The following is a 25,646-nucleotide window of genomic DNA, read 5'->3' on the forward strand; positions in this document are numbered from 1 at the left end:
GTACGCTTCAACTGTGAGAGACGGAATTTAAAACAAAAATCTAAAACAAATATGATTTTTATTGCATGACATAAATATTTGATCACCCACCAACCAGTAAGAATTCCGTCTCTCACAGACCTGTTAAGAAGCCCTCCTGTTCTCCACTCATTACCTGTATTAACTTGTTACCTGTATAAAAGACACCTGTCCACACACTCAATCAAACAGACTCCAACCTCTCCACAATGGCCAAGACCAGAGAGCTGTGTAAGGACATCATGGATAAAATTGTAGACCTGCACAAGGCTGGGATGGGCTACAGGACAATATGCAAGCAGCTTGGTGAGAAGGCAACAACTGTTGGCACAATAATTAGAAAATGGAAGAAGTTCAAGATGATGGTCAATATCCCTCGGTCTGGGGCGCCATGCAAGATCTCACCTCGTGGGGCATCAATGATCATGAGGAAGGTGAGGGATCAGCCCAGAACTACACGGCAGGACCTGGTCAATGACCTGAAGAACGCTGGGACCACAGTCTCAAAGAAAACTATTAGTAACACACTACGCCATCATGGATTAAAATCCTGCATCGCACGCAAGGTCCCCCTGCTCAAGCCAGCGTATGTCCGGGCCCGTCTGAAGTTTGCCAATGACCATCTGGATGATCCAGAGGAAGAATGGGAGAAGGTCATGTGGTCTGATGAGACAAAAATAGAGCTTTTTGGTCTAAACTCAACTCCCTGTGTTTGCAGGAAGAAGAAGGATTAGTACAACCCCAAGAACACCATCCCAACCGTGAAGCATGGAGGTGGAAACATAATTCTTTGGGGAGGATGGATGGGGCCATGTATCGCAAGATCTTGGCCAACAACCTCCTTCCCTCAGTAAGAGCATTGAAGATTGGTCGTGGCTGGGTCTTCCAGCATGACAACGACCCGAAACACACAGCCAGGGAAACTAAGTAGTGGCTCCGTAAGAAGCATCTCAAGGTCCTGGAATGGCCTAACTAGTCTCCAGACCTGAACCCAGTAGAACATCTTTGGAGGGAGCTGAAAGTCCGTATTGCCCAGTGACAGCCCTGAAACCTGAAGGATCTGGAGAAGGTCTGTATGGAGGAGTGGGCCAAAATCCCTGCTGTAGTGTGTGCAAACCTGGTCAAGAACTACAGGATCTCTGTAACTGCAAACAAAGGTTTCTGTACCAAATATGAAGTTCTGCTTTTCTGATGTATCAAATACTTATGTCATTCAATAAAATGCAAATTAATGGCTTAAACATCATACAAGGTGATTTTCTGGATTTTTGTTTGAGATTCCATCACTCACAATTGAAGAGTACCTATGATAAAAATGACAGACTTCTACATGCTTTGTGAGTGAGAAAACCTGCAAAATCGGCAGTGTATTAAATACTTGTTCTCCCCACTGTATATTAGGAGAGCAATCTAGCCATTCGTCCTGACTTTTAATTCAGCCGGTGTTTTGAAGATCCCGCCTTTTAGTTTTTGATTTAGAGCGGCTCCCTTAGGGCATGTGGCTGTGGTTGTGCTTTCACCATCTGTGTTCTTGGTATTGTCAAAGCCCACGCTGGGTTGTGGCAGGCTGGGAAGGCGTGTGTTCTGGCTCTGAGATAAAACCGACAAAATGAAATTCAATTCTTGTGATATGGCATGCAACATCTTCACAGTAACTAAGAAAAATATAAAGCAAAAATAATAGCAAAAAATAAAAATACTAAATATATACATAACAATATTGACTAGAACAATACTGAATAGTGCCATCTCTCCTCCGTGCAGGGCATCTACCACACACAATGCCCTGGCAAAGCACGGAACATCATCAAAGACTACAGCCACCCAGGCTATGGTCTATTTATACTGCTGCCGTCTGGTAGACGTTACTGGAGCATCAGGGCACACACTTCCAGACTCACAAACAGTTTTTACCCCAGGCCATAAGGTTTCTTAATCAGCAACATTGATCTATGATCACATGAAAATGTCAAACGCTCTGATGTCTTTCTATGTACATTCAATGTACAATATAATAGTTTAATATACATTAATAGGTACTATTACACTTGTATTTATATATTTAATATTTTTTTGCCGGACTGCATAAGTGGAGCCGGCAAAACAGAGCAAATGTCTCAAACTGAGTGAATGAGTGAGCAACTGACTAGCTTGTTAAATAGTGTAGTGGGTAGAGATGTGGGCTCTCACGCAGGGGACTCAAGCCTCTCCACAGTCAAAGCAAATTATGTATCCGGATAGAAGAACACCGGCCACAACTCTAAAATGTCATTGTTTACGGTTATATTCCAACTATTTCTGGTGGATTTTCGAAGTACGCATCCGTGCATGCTTTTTGGGGTAATATAGGCTAGATCACAACCCCATGGGCAGTAAAAGAGGAGGGGTGTCTAGCGAAATATTCAAACTAGGCGTGATGTTAATGAGAGACAAAATGATCTAATGTCAAGACGCTATACCAACCCTCAGCATACATCTAGCTTCATGGTGTAGTGATTAAAACGCAGCCTCTCACATGGGTTTGAATCCAGTGAGGGCAACAACATTCACTTCTAATCACAGGATGGCCGAACTAGGCTTACCTGGTTCCTTTTATTTTAATTTTTTATTTAAACCTTTATTTAACCAGGTTAGCCACAACTCTTTTTCAAGAGGACCTGGCCAAGAATAGCAGCACAAAGAAGTTACAGTACATAAAATCACAAAATAAACATAAATTACCATCCTTCCAATTAAGATCAAGATTCAAATAATTTACAGGAACCCATTTCAATATCTATCATGGTTTTGATTTTGGACTTAAAATCAATCATAAAATCAAACTATAATGCTGCTAGTTTACATTGTTATGTATATTTTCTTAATTTTTTTTGCTTTATATCTTTCTTAATGTTTACTGTATAGATGTTGCGTGCCATGTCCTATGAATTTCACTGCTCAGAACAACGTTATTTGGTGCATTTGACAATAAAAGAGACTGACTTTGAGAAGCAGTTCCAGAGAATGTATAAATGGGAATTTGGACAGTATGAATAGAAATCGTAAATATTATAAATATAAGTGGTGTAGTGTCTATAAGTGAATACATCAACAAAATGCTAACTTGCAATGTTGTAGATCAGTGTTGCTGGTAATGGGGTGTCTGGAATTGTGAAACCTGATGCTCCAATAACATCTACAGCAGCAGAGGTAACAAACCATAGCCTGGGTGGCTGTAGTCTTTAATGATGTTCTGTGCTTTCCACAGGCATCATGTATGATAGATGCCTTGCACAGAGGGGAGATTGCAGCCAATGATGCACTCCGCAGACTTCACCACCCTCTGGAGGGCCTTGCGGTTAGCACCAGAGCAGCTGCCATACAAGGCAGTAATGCAGCCTGAGAGGATGCTCTCAATGGTGCACCTGGAAATGTTTATGAGTTTTAGCAGACATGCCTATCTTCTTGAGTGCGTACATTCAAATTCTCTGGCTGGCTGACGTAGCGCAGTGAGGGTAAACCAATTGGAGCAGAGCTCCCTCTATGGGGCTCCGCTCCATTCAAAGAACCAGTAACTATGGTTCTTTTGCCTCCAACATGCAAGTGAATCCCTTCCAGACGTCAGTGTGACAAACTGCAAAACCTAAAATCTATAGACAGCTAATAGGTTCTATTCCCCTGGGGTAACTCACTGCCATTACATGATCATGCATACAATACTACCAACAATTACATCACCATAATTTTATTAATAGCAATCCACATAGGCAATGAGCAAGGTATGCAATACTGATCCCACAGCAAAAAGAAACACAGAACCAATCAGCTGGAGGCAGGGCTGATGGGAAGATTTTCACCCGCATGCTAGCTTGATCAGAATATCAGCCAGAGTAACCTGACAATTAAATAGACGAGTAAGAAATCTGATAATGTGATTGGAGCATTCCGAAATCAGCTGACGCATCCCTGGCCAATAACCACATGGGTTTCCTGGCAGAACTGGCTATGCTAATTAAAAGGAATTCTGTACATCTTGAAAACACCCCTTTTTGGTCACGATGATTTGTCATTTTAAAAACATTAGAAAAACACTGATGTAGATTTTCATGAGGTTTGATAAAAACAGAGGAGGGAATGTTTGAACCCATGCTGCAACAGTATATGTGTACTGGAGGCCCAGGTTAGACTGCTAGCCCCACCCACCCCAATGCCATAGCTCTGAACTTCAGACTGTTTAAAAACACATAGCCTAATCAAGCCCGTTCAACATCTGAACAATCCCTAATCTGCTTGGACTGTTTGACCGACAAAGACAAAGGTTGTTGACCCCCGAGTGCTGACATTCAACACTTCAAATCATGTCATCAACCAAGTGACAAAAGACCTGAGACCTTTTAGTCATAAAGAGTACTACAAAATTCAAGCTAATTACTAGTTTTGTAACAATACAATACCATGTACTACCATATAGTGTATATGGGTAGCTCAGTTCTACGATAGTACTGTGTTAAAGTCTTAGCCACCTGAAAGTCAAAGTAAAGTAATTTATTTTACTGCACCAAATACCTGTTTCCTAGTTCTAGAATGAGGCCAGTTGCGAGGAACTAGTCTTTAATTACTCAACACTGCAAAGCCGGTTTACGTCGCAGCAGTCAAGGACAGTTAGAATCCTGACTGGCAACAGCTCCAGCATGGGACATTCTTCAAACCTGCTTTTAAGGAAACCCCACCACTACATATCCCTGTGAAGTATTAACATGTCACTGGAGTACAGATCGCGACTGGCAATGATTCCAGACCTTCACTTTTAACGAGGGTCCACTAGTAAGACATTAGGATATTTCGCAGCTTTTACCCCATAACTCCTCCCATTACCCTCCCTTCTTTTTCCCACCCCCCATGTTTATTCATCCACAATGTATACCAGTACAATGCTTTTATTTTTTAAGTGCAAAAAATACAGTATTGCACAATGAATTTGTACAAATAAACAGTATATACAATTACAAGTAGTGTAAGCAAGTTAGATGAGAAAATGCTTGTATGTACCCTCACAGCGATGCAACAACAGAACGTTCTCTAAAGTATACAAATAATTTAACAGAAGAAAATATTTATGAATCCAAATCAAATAAATATTTGGACACAAAATCAATGTTCTTTGAAAACTGTAGTCTACAGTTTTGTATGAAATCTTTTTTATTTTTTAGCATTTTCAAGCATTGTATAGCATTGTATAGCACTGTATAGCATTGTATACAGTTCAGTATGTTAACATCTCAAAACCTTCCTTTCCGACTTTATTGGAAAGGAAAGAAAAAGGTGCAGTGGTCTCTTAATTTTTTCTGGAGCTGTATGTTTCAAAGTTCACCTGAGTGATCAGAAACACTTAAATTGTAAGCCATGACTTCCTGTTTCACTAGGGTATAAATATGAGGTGACCCACAGACCAAATTCCCATCAGCTGAATCTCAATTCTCACACTATAACTACATAATAAAAGTATGTACTGCACCAATGATGGTGAAGTATGTACTATTAAGTATATCATGAGTAAATATGCTAGTATTCGGACATATTACATATTCGGACAAAAACTAAGCTGACTGTTGCAGAACTTGTATATGGTTACATTTAAAGACTGCCAAAATAGCCCCAGGCTCACAACTTATAAAAGATGGAGGAATCATTGCAAACCAATCATTTTTTGTTTCACAAGAAATGTGGACAATATAAGTCTCTCTCCACCACATTTCTTTACAATTTCGTTTCTTTAAAAACATACAATGTGCAGCAGCAAATAGGGACTAATGGCTTGTTTACTGTAGACCTATTGTTATTCATTATTATTCCACCCTAATTATCCAGTCCTTATAAATGTCTTTCTTAACTAATACACCCTAACTAACTGTACAAAACGGCTGTATGCATCATAACTGTTAAATTGTGTAAAGTGACATACACAATGTACATACACACAATGTACATTGTAATATAGCATAATTTAACAATAAAGAAAGGTATTGTTGATTTTGTTTCATTACGTTTTGATTAAGACAAGAAATATCACTACTGGATTACATAAATTGTTAATTGAGTATTAGAGTAATTAACTATTAATGAGTGCTGAACAGAAACCTGAAATTTGCTATAGACTGGGTATCCAATAATTTTTATAATTAAGAACAGATGCTGAATTTTAGTGTGTGGTTTACATGGTTGGCACTTACACACCACACCACACACACACACACACACACACACACACACACACACAGTGCATGTTTTCAAATTCTTCTGATAGCATACACTCACCTAAAGGATTATTAGGAACACCTCTTCAATTTCTCATTAATGCAATTAACTAATCAACCAATCACATGGCAGTTGCTTCAATGCATTTAGGGGTGTGGTCCTGGTCAAGACAATCTCCTGAACTCCAAACTTAATGTCAGAATGGGAAAGAAAGGTGATTTAAGCAATTTTGAGCGTGGCATGGTTGTTGGTGCCAGACGGGCCGGTCTGAGTATTTCACAATCTGCTCAGTTACTGGGATTTTCACGCACAACCATTTCTAGGGTTTACAAAGAATGGTGTGAAAAGGGAAAAACATCCATTATGCAGCAGTCCTGTAGGCGAAAATGCCTTGTTGATGCTAGAGGTCAGAGGAGAATGGGCTGACTGATTCAAGCTGATAGAAGAGCAACTTTGACTGAAATAACCACTCGTTACAACCGAGGTATGCAGCAAAGCATTTGTGAAGCCACAACACGCACAACCTTGAGGCGGATGGGCTACAACAGCAGAAGACCCCACCGGGTACCACTCATCTCCACTACAAATAGGGAAAAGAGGCTACAATTTGCACAAGCTCACCAAAATTGGACAGTCGAAGACTGGAAGAATGTTGCCTGGTCTGATGAGTCTCGATTTCTGTTGAGACATTCAGATGGTAGAGTCAGAATTTGGCATAAACAGAATGAGAATATGGATCCATCATGCCTTGTTACCACTGTGCAGGCTGGTGGTTGTGGTGTAATGGTGTGGGGGATGTTTTCTTGGCACACTTTAGGCCCCTTAGGGCCTACCTGAGCATTGTTTCTGACCATGTCCATCCCTTTATGACCACCATGTACCCATCCTCTGATGGCTACGTAGAATTAAGGCGGTTCTGAAGGCGAACACAGTATTAGTACGGTGTTCCTAATAATCCTTTAGGTGAGTGCATATCAGTATGAGTAAAAGTAGGTTTCATTCTGTTATGTGAGAAAAGTGAGGAACTGGATGCTCTATAAGAAATTAGTTAATAACCGTCTTTAGTATCTTCAGCGCTACAGCTGTCCTGGACAGCAAACCAGTTACCAAGCATACATATATATTCGTTTATTATTACTTTTTTTAAGGTTCGGCAGCCCAGCCAGCCAAACTCGGCCCAGGCCTGTTGGGATGGGGCTTAAACTGAGAACTCTATCCCTGGCCAAAATCAAGCTACTAGAAGCCAAGCACAATGTCTAGCAAAAACAAGTTACCGCTCAATACATGGCATATAACATTAATACAGTGAATCCTGGAGGTGGGAGCATCAAGGAGACCAGTGGACAAGTTGACCAGTTATGATTGAGGGGAGGATGAAAGGAGCGACATTTAACCTTACATAGTCGACATCCGCGGATCCGCGGACGGTGCTCATTTGCATAAATATTTATACAAATAGAATCGCCATAATCGTCCGATTTCAATGGTATATTATTTGTAGCCACTTTCGTGAAGCGTTCCGTGTATAATTTGGGTTGTCCGTGTGTTAAATTTGGGTTGCTATGGGAACTTTTCACCAGGCAACGACACTGACCATGCATCTTAGAAAGGCTAATGTGTAGACAAGAATAGGGATTACAAGGGTGTACATCACTATATATGATGTTTTGAACCATAATACATTGTTTGTATTATAAATATGATATAAAAATAAATATTTAGTCAACATAGTATGGGGGTTTTCTTGAGTTTTTGGGAAGAAGTTGGTAATTTATCTGAGTTTATAAATTAGTCCAAACGTAACCAACGATCTAGTGCTGCCACCTGCTGGCCGTTCTGCATCATTACATGCAAAAAGAAGTGAAATAAGATAATTATCTTTCATTTTATTGTGTTTTATTTCTAGGTAGAAGAACCAAATTTTTGGGGGGTGCCTATTATTTTTACCTTCTATTATTTCATTATTTTCAACCCAATACAGTGTAATTTCATAGTAAAAGACATGAAAGTATGAGGAACTACCATTGACACAATTCTTTATAATCCTTTCAAAAAAATTCTTTATGCTGAATGGCAGAAATGTTTTCCGAAAGATATTCTTTTTGCCTTTCCAATAGATGAGTTGTTAAAATGGTGACCCAAAAGTCTGTTTTTATATGTTTTTATTGAAGCCAAAGGGGTTGTGATTACCAGGATACATCATAATAGGTTGTATCTGTTATGAATCTAGGACCCCAAAATGTCCAAGTAGTGAAATCCGGCCGACTACTTAAGACGTCCTTGAAAAAACCCTGATCTAAAGCCCACAGGAACTCAGACTGGAGTAAAGATTTGTCTTTCAGGACAACAAAACAATGCTGCAGTAGTTTTTTTCAAAAGACTTGCACAAATTTCTATAAAAGATTTGAAAGCTTGTAATCTGTTTTTCTAGTGGTAAAAAAGATTTACAAACTTACTTGAACTTAAATGTAGTGTTGTACCAGTATAATCAGGTTCACACAAACTTGTAACTACTTCTCAAAATAAATGTAAAAGACTCACAAAAAAGTAACCTGATATTTGCAATCACGCAACTCATAAATCACTCACCGCAATGTTCAACTACTCAGGCTCAGAGTTTTGTCCAAAAAAAAACAGGAAACCAGGCAAGCCTAGTTCAACTGGCCTGCAAAAAAAAGCTGTTCCCTCCCGGGACTCAAACCCCAGTCGTCCACATGAGAGGCTGTGTCTGTAACCACCACACCACAGAGATATACGCAGATCTACTCAGTGAGGTCAACAACAGTTATCACTTTTAATTGCAGGCTGGCTGAACTAGGCTTGCCTGGTTCCTTTTCTGGTTTTGACTGTGAATCTGATAACTAATTCAAGACATTTTGCATGAAAGATTTTATTTTAGGCATGGCTTTGGCCACTAGTCGTTTTTACAGCTTATTAGCCATTCATGAATGACATTGATACAGTGACTATCAATATATGTGACGATTACTCACTTTTTTGTCAAGTGAAAAGATGAGAGAATCGTGTAGCCAGCAAAGTTTTTTGTCTATTCTGAACAAATCCTAAGGCATCCTTTGTTTTGACTGCAACCGGGGTTAAACATGGGATCTGTTGTTCTGTAGTCCACATCTCTAACCACTAACCACTACATTACACAGTATGACTGTGGAAAAGGATGTGTTTATTTCAACCAACTCTTCAAAGAAGTCTACATTGTCGTACTGAAAACAAATGCATTATATTATACTTAACAGTAAAAAGGGTATTCTAAAAATATAATAAAGAGGAAAACACTGACCAAAAAAAGGATGTTGGCTCATGTTAGTTGTGGAAGCCACGGTATAGAGAACTGAGGAATTACTCAAACTTGGCGGTACATTTGTCCTGAATAATTGGGTTAATGGGACAGGTTGACTCCATGGATAGAACAGAGCTTGCATAGTTTGTGCTGACCATCTTAATGTAAACTTAAATGATGAATTGGGATGTAAGCCATGCCCTGTCCATTGAGTCATCAATAACATGACTGCCTTGAAGGCAGATCTAACGCATAACAAAACATTCAGAACTTTTGTATAGCCAACAAGTTAAAGTTACTGACCCAGTAGCCGAATATCGGATGAAATATTCCTCCATGCATTATCTGTAGTATTTCTGTCTCTATAAATCGAAAAGCGTAGGATAACCGGAGACTTCACATATCAGCCTCTATTTATAAATGCATCATATATAAATAAAAATTGTAGCTATATGGAAAGGGCTTGCAAAAAAACGATGCATACACAACACAATTGGCCGATCTGGTGTGGCCAAGGCATCAAAGAGGCCATGAATGGAAACAACGTTAGCAAGGTGACCAGAAATCCTAAACATTTCACTGTCAAAACGTTTTAACTAAATGTTAAATATAAATTAAGAATTTCTTTACCCAGCAAATGCTTTATATGGTTCAAGGAAGTTTTTTGTTTTGGAAAATGGATTGCAAACTAGTGATCCAGTGACTGAAGCTGAGGTAGAGGTGCTGGAGGGACAGCCAGCAAGAATTGGTAGACAGAGTGGCCCATAGAGTAGTGAGACTGTGATTGAATCATGCCAGATTTTTTATTAAATTACCATTTTGGTACATTAATTTACCTGCCAGTGTGGCGGATAGCCTTCTGAGATTTACTCACCAAACGGACAATCTACCCGCATGTGGCGCTTGACGGGTGTTAATTCTGGACCCTGTATGCAGGTTCTGCACCACACATTCACATAAACCCTCCACATTTTTCCCGGACCTTGTAAGTGGAGCCAGCCAAGAAGAGCGAATGTCACTGACCGACCAACACTTGTTAAATAGCATAGTGGCTAGAGATGCGGACCTGCAAACAATAGGTCCCGTGTTCAAATCTTCTCTCAGTCAAAACAAGTTATGCATTAGGATTTGTTCCGGATAGACAAAAATTGTGCTGGATTCAACCTTCAGCAGCTGTGCTATAGTAAGCCTAAAATAAAACTGCTCACAGTTATATTGCGACTATTTCTGGTGCATTGTCGAAGTACACATACGTTCATGCTTTTTGGGTCAGGATAGACAAAAACTTTGCTGGCCACAACCTTCATTACAGTAAGCCTAAACTAAAACATTTTACAGTTATATTGCAACTATTTCTGGTGGATTTCTGAAGTAAGCATCCGTGCATTTTTGGGGGGGTAATATAGGCTAGATGAAAACCCCTTGGGCAGTAAAAGAGGAGGGGTTTCCACGATTCTATCCTCTTTTCACTTGACAAAAAAGGATTTGAGTCCAGTGAGGGTAACAACAGTTCTCATTTTTAATTGCAGGCTGGCTGAACTAGGCTTGCCGGGTTCCTTTTCTGTGAATCTGACAACAAATTCAAGAAATGGTGCATGAAAGATTCATATTGCAATTAAGCAATAACAAATATCTACAAACATGCGGTTAGGACTTGGCCATTACTGTAAAAGCGATATGGCAATTTTTTCAGTGTGACCTTTCTTTACTTAATTGATAATGTTGCTTCTAGCAATACAAATTTTACAGTGGGGCAAAAACGTATTTAGTCAGCCATCAATTGTGCAAGTTCTCCCACTTAAAAAGATGAAAGAGCCTGTAATTTTCATCATAGGTACACTTCAACTATGAGAGACAAAATTAGAAAATAAAATCCGGAATTTCACATTTCACATCACAGGATCACATCAGTGCAGTGATGTAGCAGTGACAGTATCACATCAAAGGATTTTTAATGAATTTATTGGTAAATTATGGAGGAAAATAAGTATTTGGTCAATAACAAAAGTTAATCTTAATACTTTGTTATATACCCTTTGTTGGCAATGACAGAGGTCAAAAGTCTTCACAAGGTTTTCACATACTGTTGCTGGTATTTTTGGCCCATTCCTCCATGCAGATCTCCTCTAGAGCAGTGATGTTTTGGGGCTGTCGCTGTTACTTTGGTCCCAGCTCTCTGCAGGTCATTCACTAGGTCCCCCCGTGTGGTTCTGGAATTTTTGCTCACCGTTTTTGTGATCTTTTTGACCCCACGAGGTGAGATCTTGCATGGAGCCCCGGATCGAGGGCGATTATCAGTGGTCTTGTATGTCTTTCATTTTCTTATAATTGCTCCCACAGTTGATTTCTTCACACCAAGCTGCTTACCTATTGCAGATTCAGTCTTCCCAGCCTGGTGCAGGTCTACAATTTTGTTTCTGGTGTCCTTTGACAGCTCTTTGGTCTTGGCCATAGTGGAGTTTGAAGTGTGACTGTTTGAGGTTGTGGACAGGTGTCTTTTATACTGATAACAAGTTCAAACAGGTGCCATTAATACAGGTAACGAGTGGAGGACAGAGGAGCCTCTTAAAGAAGTTGTTACAGGTCTGTAAGAGACAGAAATCTTGCTTGTTTGTAGGTGACCAAATACTTATTTTACTGAGGAATTTACCAATATATTCATAAAAAATCCTACTATGTGATTTTCTGGATTTATTTTCTAATTTTGTCTTTCATAGTTGAAGTGTACCTATGATGAAAATTACAGGCCTCTTTCATCTTTTTAAGTGGGAGAACTTGACTAAATACTATTTTGCCCCACGGTACACCCCTCAATGTGGACGTCCAGCTCTGGGGGAGCCCTCGAGTGGACGTTTAGCAGGACAGACGGCAGTAGGGGCTACATCCCTCAGATTGTGATGTGGACATCCAGTACGGTCACCAGGATGTCCTCGCTATGGCCCTCGAGTGGATGTTGAGCAGGATCAACGGGTGATGAGTGATGTTGTATTTCCTAATTTTAAAAGTCCTAAAATATGTCACATGTCAAATGACTTAATATAGGCTATTGGAAAAACAGAGTGCCTTATCAATTGATAATACATACATTCTGTTTTTTTTTATAACCATTCCATTTTCAGCTTCCGTCTTTTAATGCTTTCAGGTAATCAATAAAGGGTTTGTGTGGGGGGGCTGGAGCCAGTGTTGCCAACTTAGCCACTTTGTCATTATATTTAGTGAGTATTCAGACCCCCCTAGAGCCTCTTTTTCAAAAAAGCAGCTAACGACAAATCTACGTGAAAGCACGTATCGTTCTCTTCTCAACGAGCAGCGGGTGCTGCCATGGGCACCTCCCTCGTCCCAAAGCACTCACAGGTGGCCCAGTCCTCGCGCAACAGACCCTCCCAGCTGTAGTCAGAGCAACAAATGTTCACCCCTCCACGTCCAGAGACAGAAAATGAATCGCGCATGCGGGAAGCCTTACATTCAGGGCGGGATGTAAATGTAAAATGTTCTTTGTCAAAACTCACTGCACAAAAATAAATCACTGCATTTGACTCACACAGCCTCAGTCACTTACTCACCTCGTCCACTGTGTGCCTCTCTGTGACAGAAGCTAAACATCTACCTGGCTAGTTCATCATGTCTCAGTCTAAACTGTACACTCAAAAATACAGAAAGGATTGGGAATCAAACCCTGAATTCAAAGGCTGGTTGAAGCCATTTATTGGAGATAATACAGGCATACTGCCTGTATTGTAAGACTGATTTCTATGCCAAACTCAGTAATGTAAAAAAACACATGACAACTCAAAAACATCCTCAAAAGGCAAAGCCTTATAACAGTTCCACCCAAAACAAGCTGCCATTTATGGTTAAAACATTTTACTCTGCAAAAAAGGCTAAGGCCATCGCTGAACACTGTTCCATGCTGGCATGTGATCACATTGGAGAAACATGTAGAGCTTCTTTCTTTCCCATGACGGTTATCGGTACCCATGACATTATTCCTCTCTTCTACAGCATCCATCACAATTACATGCACATGGCCAATTATGCAAATTAGGTGATGATGTCATTTAACAACTTCTAGCGACTGTAAGGACAGCCAATAGCTACTTTCCTTATCGAGGAGTTGGCAACACTGCAATTTGGAGCAGCGAATCAGTCACGCCAAGACTGCGCACAAAGCACACTATCACAATGACAATTTCATAGGGTTCCTTTTCGGCCAGATGTCGCTGCTTGTCGTAGTTGTCCTCCTTACTACAATATTATTGTCTGTTGTTTTTTCAAATGACTGAACTAATGGGCAAGCCGAGTGTGACCACAATCTACATTTAAATGTTGGCTACTTCAAAATGTACACTGTAGGCCTATGTTTTGAAAGTATGCATCCAGTAGGCTATCTTGTGTTAGCAGCCAAAGTAGCAGTGACGTCTTATCTTACACTGGTTAAACTTACCATTTACCAAGAGTTACAGTTATTTCAATAACTATACAAATTCTACATAAACTGTTAACAGTAGTTGACTGTTCTTCAATACTGGCAACTATGAAATGTATTGAACGAAAGCATCCAAAAACTTTTCATATTTTAAACAGAGCAAACATTTTCATCTGAGGATGATCTCTGCAAGAAAGCCAACGGCCTAGACAGTGGATATTGTATCAAGCTAACTGCTAACAAGGCAGCATTTCCAACATCTCCATCTGCGATTCGCAGTTCAATTAGCAGACACTGGTCTTGGTAGGTAATTTTTTTGGCCAATGTAGTAATCATTCAACATTTTAGTTATTAAAAATGTTATGGTTTTGGTGAGGTTTTGTATTTTTATTTTAAAATCAAATTAATAAGGCCAAGCACACTTCTTTTTACATTTACTTGTTAATTTTTCTTTTTCTTTATTTTTATAACTTATAATGCTGTCATTGTTTTGGTGGGATTTAGAATTTCTATTAAAAAAAATATAAATAAATCAAAAACATATTTTTGTGAGAGTCATATTTGAAATTGGATATTTAGAAAGGATTACTATTACATGATTATAACTAATAATACAGCCCCGGAAAGAATTAAGACCACTGCAACTTTTTCTTTCCTTTTGAAAAAGGTTGAAAAGGAAAGTTTTGAGTGAGGAATCCCACTCAACATCAGTCACTGCATGTCCATCCTGCGCAAAATCACTCAACACCTGTCCATCCTGCTCAAAATCACTCAACGCCCGTTCATCCAGCACAAAATCACTCATAGCCCGTCCATCCTGCGCAAAATCACTCATCACCCGTTCATCCAGCGCAAAATCACTCATAGCCCGTCCATCCTGTGCAAAATCACTCATCGCCCATTTATCCAGCGCAAAATCACTCATAGCCCGTCCATCCTGCGCAAAAATCCCTCATCGCCCGTTCATCCAGCGCAAAATCCCTGATCGCCTGTGGGTTTTGCTCAACATCCCACCCAACGCCACTCATCGCCCGTCCGTCTGCCCAAAACATCCACTCGAGGGCTCCCTCTAGCAAGGACGTTCACGTGACCGTACTGGACGTCCACGTCAAGGGATGTAGCCCCAACTGGAGAAACGTTAAATAACCATGCTGTTGTGTATGTGGGACAATATCTTGGTGCCACTCGCTAACTGGAAGGAGACGTCTTCGCTAACAGTTGCAGTGTTAACTCAAACTAACATTGAAAAACAATCAAATATTTAAACAAAATAAATCCATGTATTTAGGTCATCCACAAAAATGCCTACAGCACCGTAAGAAAAACAACTATGGACATAGGATGTGTGTCCGTTGCTTCGCGTGAAGCACATATCATTCACCTTTTTTTGAGCTGAAGAAATAAGTTGGCGATTTGGATATCGCACATGTCAATATTGCAATTTCGATTATTTCGAATAATTTTGCAGCCCTATGCCTAAGAGAGAAAACCACATTCAGACTTACAGAAGGAAGACAAAAAGCCCCAACGCATTCTTTGCACCGTTCCACAAAACATGCTGTCTACAGTGCCCTCATCATTGAAACCGCGGTGGGGCGGCGGTACCAAGACGGTTATCAGCAGCTGTTGTGAGCTGCGGAGGCGAAGGTAGCCTGTCAACTCTCCACGCCCGGTCTGTGATGCATTAGGCAGCGGCGTGAAGGCCGTGGGAGCGCGTGATGGCAGAGCAGGTGACGCACACTGTGTTTATGTGTGTGGGCTGGGACGATACCATCGGGAAACACCCCAAACCCCCGTCAGTGCACTCAAAACCCAGGGAGGAGAGAGGAGGAGAAGAGAGGAAAGTGTGTGCGTGTGTGAGAGAGAGAGAGAGAGGGGGATGAAAAAAGGGACTTGTGGGTAGGTGGGCGGAGGGCAGAGGGCAGAGGGCAGGGCATGGCGACATTTAAAGTGATTTGAAAACTGCTCACGCATAAGAGGTTAAGTGTTCAATAATGACACGGTTCGGAGTAGTGCACTTCACAGGAGAGTTACACTTCCCTGTGTGTATGTGTGTATGCACATAGGTTGGCGGTCTCCTTTACCAGGCTAGACAATGCACTTGACAGCCCTTTTCAAAGCACCTCCACCTCTCCATTTCACTCTGTTGTCACCAGCAGCCTAGTGAGCCAGCTGATGTCTATAAAAGCCAATGAGGCTGCTGACTCCCTCGCTGTCACTCCCACTCGGAGCCTCTCTAATAACAGCCGGAGACTTTGTGTGTGTTTGTGTGACAACCACTGAGCCAGACACTGTCACACAATATACTGTACAGCTTCCTTAGCACAGAAGAAGAGAGTCCTCATCTTAGAGGACTGACAAGAGAGGGAACGCCCCCTTAGGAAAGGGAGAGGCATCTGAAAAGTGATATAGAATTTCTATGGTAAACCCGTAGAAAAAGCATGAGTAGAACCGGCTTGGGGACTCTAACCCCAGCAATTTGACTGGGGAAGTTCTGGATATACTCCCAATGGCTGCTACTGGAATGTTATTATTTTTGCACATAACGAATGATAGTTCTGCATTGCACCCCAAAAAAGGGTGCTATGACCACACTGTACACCAAAGAATCTGACACTTATTAGGCACATTTTGTGTTGTACAAATAATTTTGTCAAAATAAAATTACAAAAACAACATTAAACAAGCTAGTTAATAGCTAATGTTAGCCAACTATGTATGCATTTAGTTTGTAAGATGGCTGTTTGACATTTGAAATCATTTTTATTTCGGGTATTTAAGATTTTAGGGACTAGTGAGAAAACCAGCAAACCAGGCTTGTGAAATCCAGTTGATGTGGAACATATTGGCCTTCATTCAGGTTTTAAAGGAAACTGTCCAAATTACACATTTATCAAATTTATCAAATTCCAAAACTTTAGTATCAATATTATTTGCACCATTATTTTCAGTTACTATGTGCCCCTCTCTTTGCAAGGGTAATTGCACTATGCCTTCTTCTATAACTTCTTATAAGGTCGGAGAACACATTAGATTGTACCGTTGTTTCTTACATAGTGTGCAACACATAAACCACTGGGCTCTGTCATCAACTTGAGTCTTAACCAGCCGATGGGAAAAATGGCACATGTAGCTTACCAGCTTATTATAACTACAAAATGTAAAAAGTATAATTGTTGTCATATATTTGCAATATTTAACAATGTATTCCATAGAAATATGTGCTTTTTGGTGGATTGCTTATTTGAAAATGTATGCACTCAGAACTTTAATTTGTTCAGGCTAACAACGTCTGCTAAATGACTGAAATGTAAATGTTTTTGATTCAGGATTTTTGACCGGAAGGCGATAAGGAGATCCCCAGGCTGATGACAAAAGAACGCATTCCCTTCTGATGTGTGTAGTCGCCTCTAAGAGCACACTACACAACACTGAACAGTATGTGTGGAACCAAATCTGTTTATTTGAACAAATCGCGATAAGCATTGGCGTAATTGGCTTTGTTTACCAATCACCTTCCAATAACACCTTCCCCATCTGCTTGTACATAAAAGCACTGATCACAAACTATTTTGTCAGGGATGGATACAGCACAGATTAGGGGCCGAACAAGGAAGTTCTTACTTAATTAAAACATGTTCATTGTGGTCTTGTGCAGCTCAGCTGGTAGAGCAATGTGCTTGCAACGCTAGAGCAATGTGCTTGCAACGCTAGAGCAATGTGCTTGCAACGCTAGAGCAATGTGCTTGCAACGCTAGAGCAATGTGCTTGCAACGCTAGTGTTGTGTGTGCAATTCCCTTGGCGGGCCAGTAGGACAAATATTCAAATGTATGCCCTCGCTAATAAGTACATTGTTCTAAATAAGAACTAAATGTATTAGTTTACATGATGATATGTAAAAAAAATTATAATAATATTCGGAGCCATGCCTCCTTTACTTAGCACAGTCACTCCTATACAATGACTTTGAGTGGTTGCTGTGTAAGGCTTACAGGCGCTGTGTGTAACAGCCAGGGAACGAGGTTAGTGGGAAAGGGAGAGGGAGACAGGGAGAGAGTTAGGAAGGGGGGCCTGTCAGACTCAGACTGGCCAGTGGACTGGCTTTTCCCCAACGTATTTCCAGCGTGGTGACCTCAAAAGCAGTGAAAATGTGAAATGAAGTGTTCATATATATAATTAGATGGAAGTAAGCCCAAGTAAACCCATTTTTTTTACCGAGTCTGGGTAAATCCAAGCCCTCATTGACCTTGAAAGCCCTCAATGACTTTTTATTTCATTTTGAGAGTCACACTACAGATTATCTACTGACTATCAGTAACATTTTAACAAAACTTTATCTACTAACCCTAACCTTAACCATTATCCTAACCCCAATACTAACCCCAACGCTAACCCCCATAACGCTAACCTTAGCACACAGTTGCTTATCAACAGATAGTTTGTTGATAGTATTACTGCTTATAGAACAACTACAGATGGGAAATAGGACTCTCATAATCCATGGACCCATAATACTTTATTCCACAATCATTAATACCCACAAATTGCAGAAGCGTTATATGTTTAACTGTTTAAAAAGCACATTTAACCACAGGCAGTAGATGGGTATATATGGGTGCTTTGCTATTTTGAAAGACCAATTTGAAGCCTACTTTGGAAGAAACATTAGGGAAACCATTATTGCCAACAGTACGAAAAAATTGTGAAAGAAATGGCAATGAATTCCGCGGTAGGCTATTGGCTTCTTGTGTGAGTGAATGACAAAATGATGTCCCATCCCATATGTTTTGTTATATCTCACAACCACTAGTGGCTCTGTTGGTGTGGGTGGGGTGATAGACAGAATCAAGTATCTAATTCAAGGCCTTAGCAAACAGCACAAAAGCCTCCTTAAGCTTTGTAGTTTAGGTGTCCTTTGATGAATCACCCAAAGTAGCCACCCACTCTGACATGCTAATACGCAGTCACGCGCACATGACCCCCTTTAATCAGTGCTCGGCAACCTGTATTGTTCTGAATGACCTAGAAAACATTACCCACCCTCTTTCTAGGAGGTAGATATTGTCCCCCCTTATCATGAATAGGCCTGGCATTTTACAAGCCCTGACAGATGTGGTCCTCAAATGTGTAAAAGAGACTATGGAAAGGCCATATCTTTAAGGTGCCACGTTGCCTTCTCCTACCCCGTCCCTGTAGGGCTGGAATATATATTCTGTGGAGTCCAAGGGATCTACAAACATCCATTGGTGATCAGCTGAAGAAGATGTATGTGGATGAAGGCGGACAGATAGGCAGGTGGTGGTAGATTACTGTGGTGACTTACATCCCACACGTGAGTAGAACAAACGATGAGATCAGTCGTGTTCTTTTCTGAAGAAACACAGCTTCTGGAAGAATCAAACTTTGTACCAAAGACAGTTAAAAAGAGAGAGACGGGGGGTGCTTCTGGGAAATAGATCACCACTGTGGCTTAAATGTCACCACACACTTAAAATGTCTTGAAGCTACCTCAGTCTCAAAACGTGCCTCTTCCTTCTGTGATAATTCATCCTCCTCTAGCTAATGAAGGCACGTTCTCCCTGACTGTTCAACTAAGACCTGACTCCATTATCTGATCCGGGAACTCATTAAGAGTCATTGAAGTCTGGTTATTACATTAAAGATGAACTCAGGTATAAATTATTCATATCTAATGGCTCCTCGTCAATGTGATGCGGCTGGTCTAGAACTGGCAAACTCCAATTGTGATGGTTTTGACCACACAGACATTTTTGCGGTTGGAGTTGGGGATAAGACTCTGGTTTGAGGTGTTGTAGAGACATTACTAACGCAGTTAGGTTGAGTTCACACCTTTCTTCTCCCTGGAGGCTTCTGAAGTGATATTGTGATAAGTGATATTTAAATGGCAGACTCACTCTCATCAGGGTTCGGGGCAGCCAGGATCGCACTGTGTTTCCTCTTCACCTCCTCCACCTTCTCGGCCAGGGACTCGATGTATCCACGGATCTCCTCCACCTACAGAAAGCAGTGTCTTCCATGATAATTGGTACATTTGATAAAGATGAGCATTAAAAAATGTAATTGAGTTTACAGAAAAATTGAAATCAAGAAATACATGTTTTTTCTCAAAACCATTAAGGGCATACTTGTTACTAAGTGCACCCTTCATTTGCCATGATAAAAGCACTAATTCCTGTCCAGTAATGTTTGATGACGTGGAAAAACACATAGCAAGGGATCTTTGACCATTAATCAATGCTGAATCTCTCCAGATCATTTAGATTCCTTGATTCTTGCTTGCGGACTCTCATCTTCAGCTCACCTCAGATATTTTTTGGGGTTAAGATCAACAGACTGAGATGACTATTGCAAAAGCTTGAACAAAGAATTTGTTTCCAGTCAATATTTCAGGCATGTAGCCTTTTTTATAGGCATTGACTAATGTATGAAGAACAGCAACATTTTGGCTCAATACCTCTCTGATCTTGCATTGCTTCCCTCGTATTTATTGAATCTATTAAAACATTTAAAACTTTCGAATGTTATTAGTCGTAATACATGTGTAAATACACTGCTCAAAAAAATTAAGGGGACACGTAATCATCCCAGTATAACACCAAGAGAAAACTCAGGGATATCAATCTGTCCAGTTAGGAAGCATAAGCGATTGTGAATCAATGCCACCTGTTTTGTTGTAAATGAAAGTGATAATAGGTGCACTGGAGAGGCAACAGCAAGACAACCCCCAAAAAGGGAATGGTTTTGCAGGTGGTGGCCACAGACAATTGTTCCCTTCTAATCCCTGACTGATTCTTTAAATCTGCATTTTGCTAGTGTCCTTGTCACTACAGGTAGCATAAGGCAGTACCTGCAGCCCACTAGACGTCCTCTAGTGGGACCTGTGCTCACAGCCCAGATTCGTTCAGCTCAACTGGCATTCACCAGAGAACACCATCATTTGCAGGTCCACCATTGGCACTCTGTTCTCTTCACAGATGAGAGCAGGTTCACACTGACCACATGTGACAGACATGAAAAAGTCTGGAGATGCCGTGGTGAACGTTATGCCTGCAACATCATTCAGCATGACCGGTTTGGCGGTGGGTCAGTGAAGGTATGGGAAGGCACCCATGTGACCTCCATGTGCTAGCCAATGGGTCTGTTAGGTACTGGGATGAAATCCTCAGACCATACGCTGGTGCAGTGGGTCCTGGGTTCCTCCTGGTGCAGGACAATGCCTGGCCTCATGTGGCCAGAGTGTGTAGGCAGTTCCTGGGTGACGAAGGCATTGATGCCATTGACTGGCCCTCATGTTCCCCAGACCTGAATCCAATTGAGAACCTCTGGGACGTTATGTATCGGTGGGGCAGATGGATGGGTTTCTGACTCCAAGACTGTTGGGCAGATGGATGGGCTTCTGACTCCAAGACGGTTGGGCAGATTGATGGGCTTCTGACTCAGAGTTAATTGAAATTATGATTGTGTTTACAGCTGTTTTGATTTGATTAAACTAAATAGCTTGAACATGCCTGCGCGTGTGCATTTCCCCATGTGCTCCTTGCGCTGCATGCCTGCGTAAAAAGAAAGCCAGATGGAAAGAGGGAGTTATGGCCGACTGAAGCGACGTTGCTGTGGCCACTTCAAAACAAGTGGCGTAAGTTAAGGGCCCGGCGGTTGTGAGCAGTGAGGTGGGTGTTTCCCCCCAGTGAGAGATGTGTGAGTATATCGAGATGACAATTCCTCTTCTGTCTGACGCCTCCTCTGTGGTTCTGCCAGCCTTAAGCAGCTGAGACCTTCTAACCCAGGATCTGAAAGAGATGCTCCCCCGCCTGTCAGAGCACTCTAAGCCCTGAGGCAGGTACACACACATACACACACGCACACACACACCATGAACACACACAAAAGCATCCATGCATGTAAACACCAAACACATGCATTCCAAGTTTTACTATCATTGCAGGGAATTAAATATTATCCCCATTCAAAATGTGTTTCTCACTAAGCCCTAATTCAAACCTCTATGCCCAATTGTAACTTTTACCCTTACACCTTGATAATAGCCTTTTTCCTAATGGGGATGTGGAAAATATCCTCACAAGGTTAAATTGTCTGTGTTCTTCTGTCCTTGAGAGGATTGGACCCTGCAGACAGAATCACCACAGACTACGGAGTTGGCTTCAGAAACACAACAGAAGTATTTTCATGACATTCTGCAATCTGTGTACCTTCTTTGAAGCCTCTTTCCCACACAGTGGAAGAAACTTCCAATTTTTCTCAAAGGTGAAAAAAGTTAACCCATATTCTGTATAACCTTCACCACCGTAACACCACAAATCATATACAACTTTACAAAAAAAACAGCCGACTTAATCCTGAAATCATATGAGTGACTTCAATTTAACACAGGTCAGTGAACGTGGTTTGAACTTGAAGGTAGGATTGCCTTTACAAGGGAGACATTCAGTTATATATTCCGTTTTGTATTTTTAATATTTTGCAGTAATATGCTTTCTAAAAACATGAACAGAATGAGGGTAAAGAAATAATAATGTTAATGAAACTCAAGCGCACAGACAATACAATATTTAAAAACAAGAAACCAGGCAAGTCTAGTTCAGCCGGCCCGCAATAGAAAATGTTGCCACCTCAAGATTCGAACTCGGGTCGCCCAGGTGAAAGTGGTTTTGTTAACCACTATACCAAGGAGCTGATGATTCCCTAGTTAACTGATCATTCGTGAATGACATTGATACAGTTAAACTGACTAACATTTCTTACTAAGTTCACCTCCCCCACAAATAGCGGCTACATTTTGCTTTTGCCACTGGCAGTTTTTACAGCATATTACCCAGTAATAAGCTTTACCTGTATCTACTAACTTACTGGAATAGTCATAAGAATTGAGCAATTGCTAGCGTGTCTGACAAAGCTATTTCATTTCATGGCATAATAACGTAATTTTTTTCTTTCATGGCAAAACATCATACTTTTTTCTTTCATTCATGAATGACATTTATACAATAACTATCAATAAAAGTGACGATAACTAACTTTTGCATCAAGTGAAAAGACGAGAGAATCGTGCTATCTACCAGAAATAATAAAAAAATGTCATTGCTCTCAATATATTCAAACTTAGGTCTTCCACATGAGAGGCACTGTCTTTAAACACTACGCTACGGCATTACACTAGTCACTAGACTTCATTGAGGATTGTGTAAAACTGACTAACATTTCTTATTAAGTATACCTCCACCACAAAAAGCGTCTGTATTGCTTTTGCCACTGGCCGTTTTAACGGCTTATTAGCCAGTAATAGGCTTACTTACTAGTATCTTCTCACTTCCTAGAAATAATCATAAGAATTGAGCAATTGCTAGCAGGACTGAAGATGAACTATTCCATGCCAGAAACAGTCGCAATATAACCGTATACAGTTTCAGGTTTTAACCAGCAAAGTTTTCGCCAATACGGAATAATTCACAATGCGTACTTTCTATAGGCACTGCATATTAGGAATGCACCAATAACTCAGCCAGCAATCAGTATCAACAGATAATAGGCCAAAAATGTAGCAATTAGTATTGGCTGATTACTTTCGTATTTTTGATCGACTGTGCTTTTGTCTGTTTTTTGCTTGACTCATGTTTCCTATTGTTTTACTGTTTTTATTTATTCTATGTTGCAGAATGTACAATTACAGGAAAAAAAAAAATTTATTACCACATAATATACAATATTTCGATTCACTGTGCTTAATTTTGTTATTAGAACAAGAGAGAGAACCTTTGTCTGACAGATTTTGGATTCATTGAAATTACAAGCATCAACAAATCCTACATTTGTATGTATTTAATGTCAGGGCACACAGGTAAAAAACGGACAAAATGTTATCATCATTGGCCGATTGTCTTAAAGAATATTGGCTACCGGTCAATAGTTTCCTAATTGGTGCATCCCCACTGCATACACAAAGTAGGCTGAAAAAATAATTACCTTGCCCTGTGATAATATTAGCTGTTGCTTTGAGCAACAGGGCTAGATAGTCGGTTATCTTGCTTGTTTGTTTTGTTATCTATGTAGTCATTTTCATGAGCTGTAGTTTGTTTGTAATAGATCAACAAGTAACTATAGTCACACAATATAATAAATCAATCCTATGAAATCAAAAATAACATGGTCATTGTTTCAGGCTGGTTGCCAAGCTAAAGGGAATGCAGGCATTTAATTTGGGATAGTTCACAACATTCTATATAATCCATTATTATTTGAAACCAAATTAATGCTATTTTGACGCCCTTATTTTGACAAGCAATTATGAGTTCCATAGCTAAATAGTTTGTGGACCAATGTGTTTCTTAGGTATGTTTGACCGTTATTAATGGTAGCATGCAAGTTAACTGAGCCTAGTTGAGAATCCAGTCAGGTCTCTCTACCCCTTTGTTTCTCCCAATTAGCAGGCTCAATACACCAATAATAGAAATGCCACTGACAGAGATACAGAGAATGAAAATTAGCAATGTATGAGACAAAGATTACAAGATATACTGACAACAGAGAGCTAATGCAAGCTATCCAAGATTAGTCAAAGGAAAAGAGAGAAAAAGAGACACACAGAGGGGTGAGAGAAATACGTTTTAAAGAGAGAAAAAGTAGGGCGAAAGAAAGAGAAAGAAGGGGGTAGACAGGGAGTTGGAAGAGAGAGGGGAGCGAGAGAAGAGGAAAAGTGAAAGAGTATAGAGCGAGGGAGTAGAGATCCAGAAACAGGGAGATAAACAAGAGTAGAGAATAATGAGCAGAAGGACAGAGTGTGACAATCCTCAGTGGATGACAATGATGATAAAAGTGAAAAACTGTTAAATAGATCATACCAGTCCAATGTAAAGCTTTTACACGCACACACACACAAACACACATACACAAACACACACACACAGACACACCAACATAGCATCGCTCCCGTTCAACTTCTCATTGTGGGTTTTCGTCTAGTTTAAGGTTGCCATATTTCATTGATCCAACTCCATCTTCCCACATTACTCTGGGTTGGAGATTGAGCTAGAGCCTTGTTTTAGTTATGAGTATTACAGAGTAGCGCACTGAGGAGTGCTCCATTACAAAACATCACGGAGTGGAGCCCACTTACACAGCTACTCATGTACGGAAGAAAGTCCATGTTCTGTATGAGGGATGATTCACGGGTCTGTGGAGAGAGAGGCCTGTGTGCATCTCCCTGTGAATGGGCTCCATAGGAAGGCCCTGCACACACTGCTTGTCGTTTTCTCTTGAACGACGTGTGTGTGTGTGTGTGTTTGACACATTATATTGCATGTGACCTCGAATAAACTTGCCACAGGTTCCTTAGGTGAACATCTAACGCAAAAAAAACAAAACACCAAATGCACACCACACACGACCCTGTTAAATGATACAACATGGATCTGAGCGGCCCTTTAGGAACACACACCTTCAATGTGTGCAATTTAAATGGGAGAAGGGGTGTTCACTCTCAAAGCTATTAGACATGAAGAGAATAATGTTTTCTTATCAAAATCAATACAAGGCCTACGAGGAAATAAAATACTTAACGATCCACTCCACACGAGGAAAAAACATCTATAACCTATAAAATATGATATCTAAGAACCCTGGAGGGGACAAATAGC

General features: G+C 40.5%; 1 protein-coding gene across 6 annotated transcripts in view; it reads right to left on the reverse strand.

The window, feature by feature from the left end:
* LOC105005600 (syntaxin-1A) overlaps nt 1-25,646 on the reverse strand; it is a 152,362-nt gene that overhangs the window by 81,718 nt on the left and 44,998 nt on the right. For all 6 annotated transcript variants that reach the window (XM_010867474.3, XM_010870364.3, XM_020049346.2 and 3 more), the window contains exon 3: nt 19,893-19,992. In XM_010867474.3, the coding sequence (XP_010865776.1) occupies nt 19,893-19,992 (100 nt within the window). The remainder of the gene's footprint in view (nt 1-19,892; nt 19,993-25,646) is intronic.

The sequence above is a fragment of the Esox lucius genome, chromosome 1, assembly GCF_011004845.1.
Source record: "Esox lucius isolate fEsoLuc1 chromosome 1, fEsoLuc1.pri, whole genome shotgun sequence".
In the NCBI taxonomy this organism is placed as follows: Eukaryota; Metazoa; Chordata; class Actinopteri; order Esociformes; family Esocidae; genus Esox; species Esox lucius.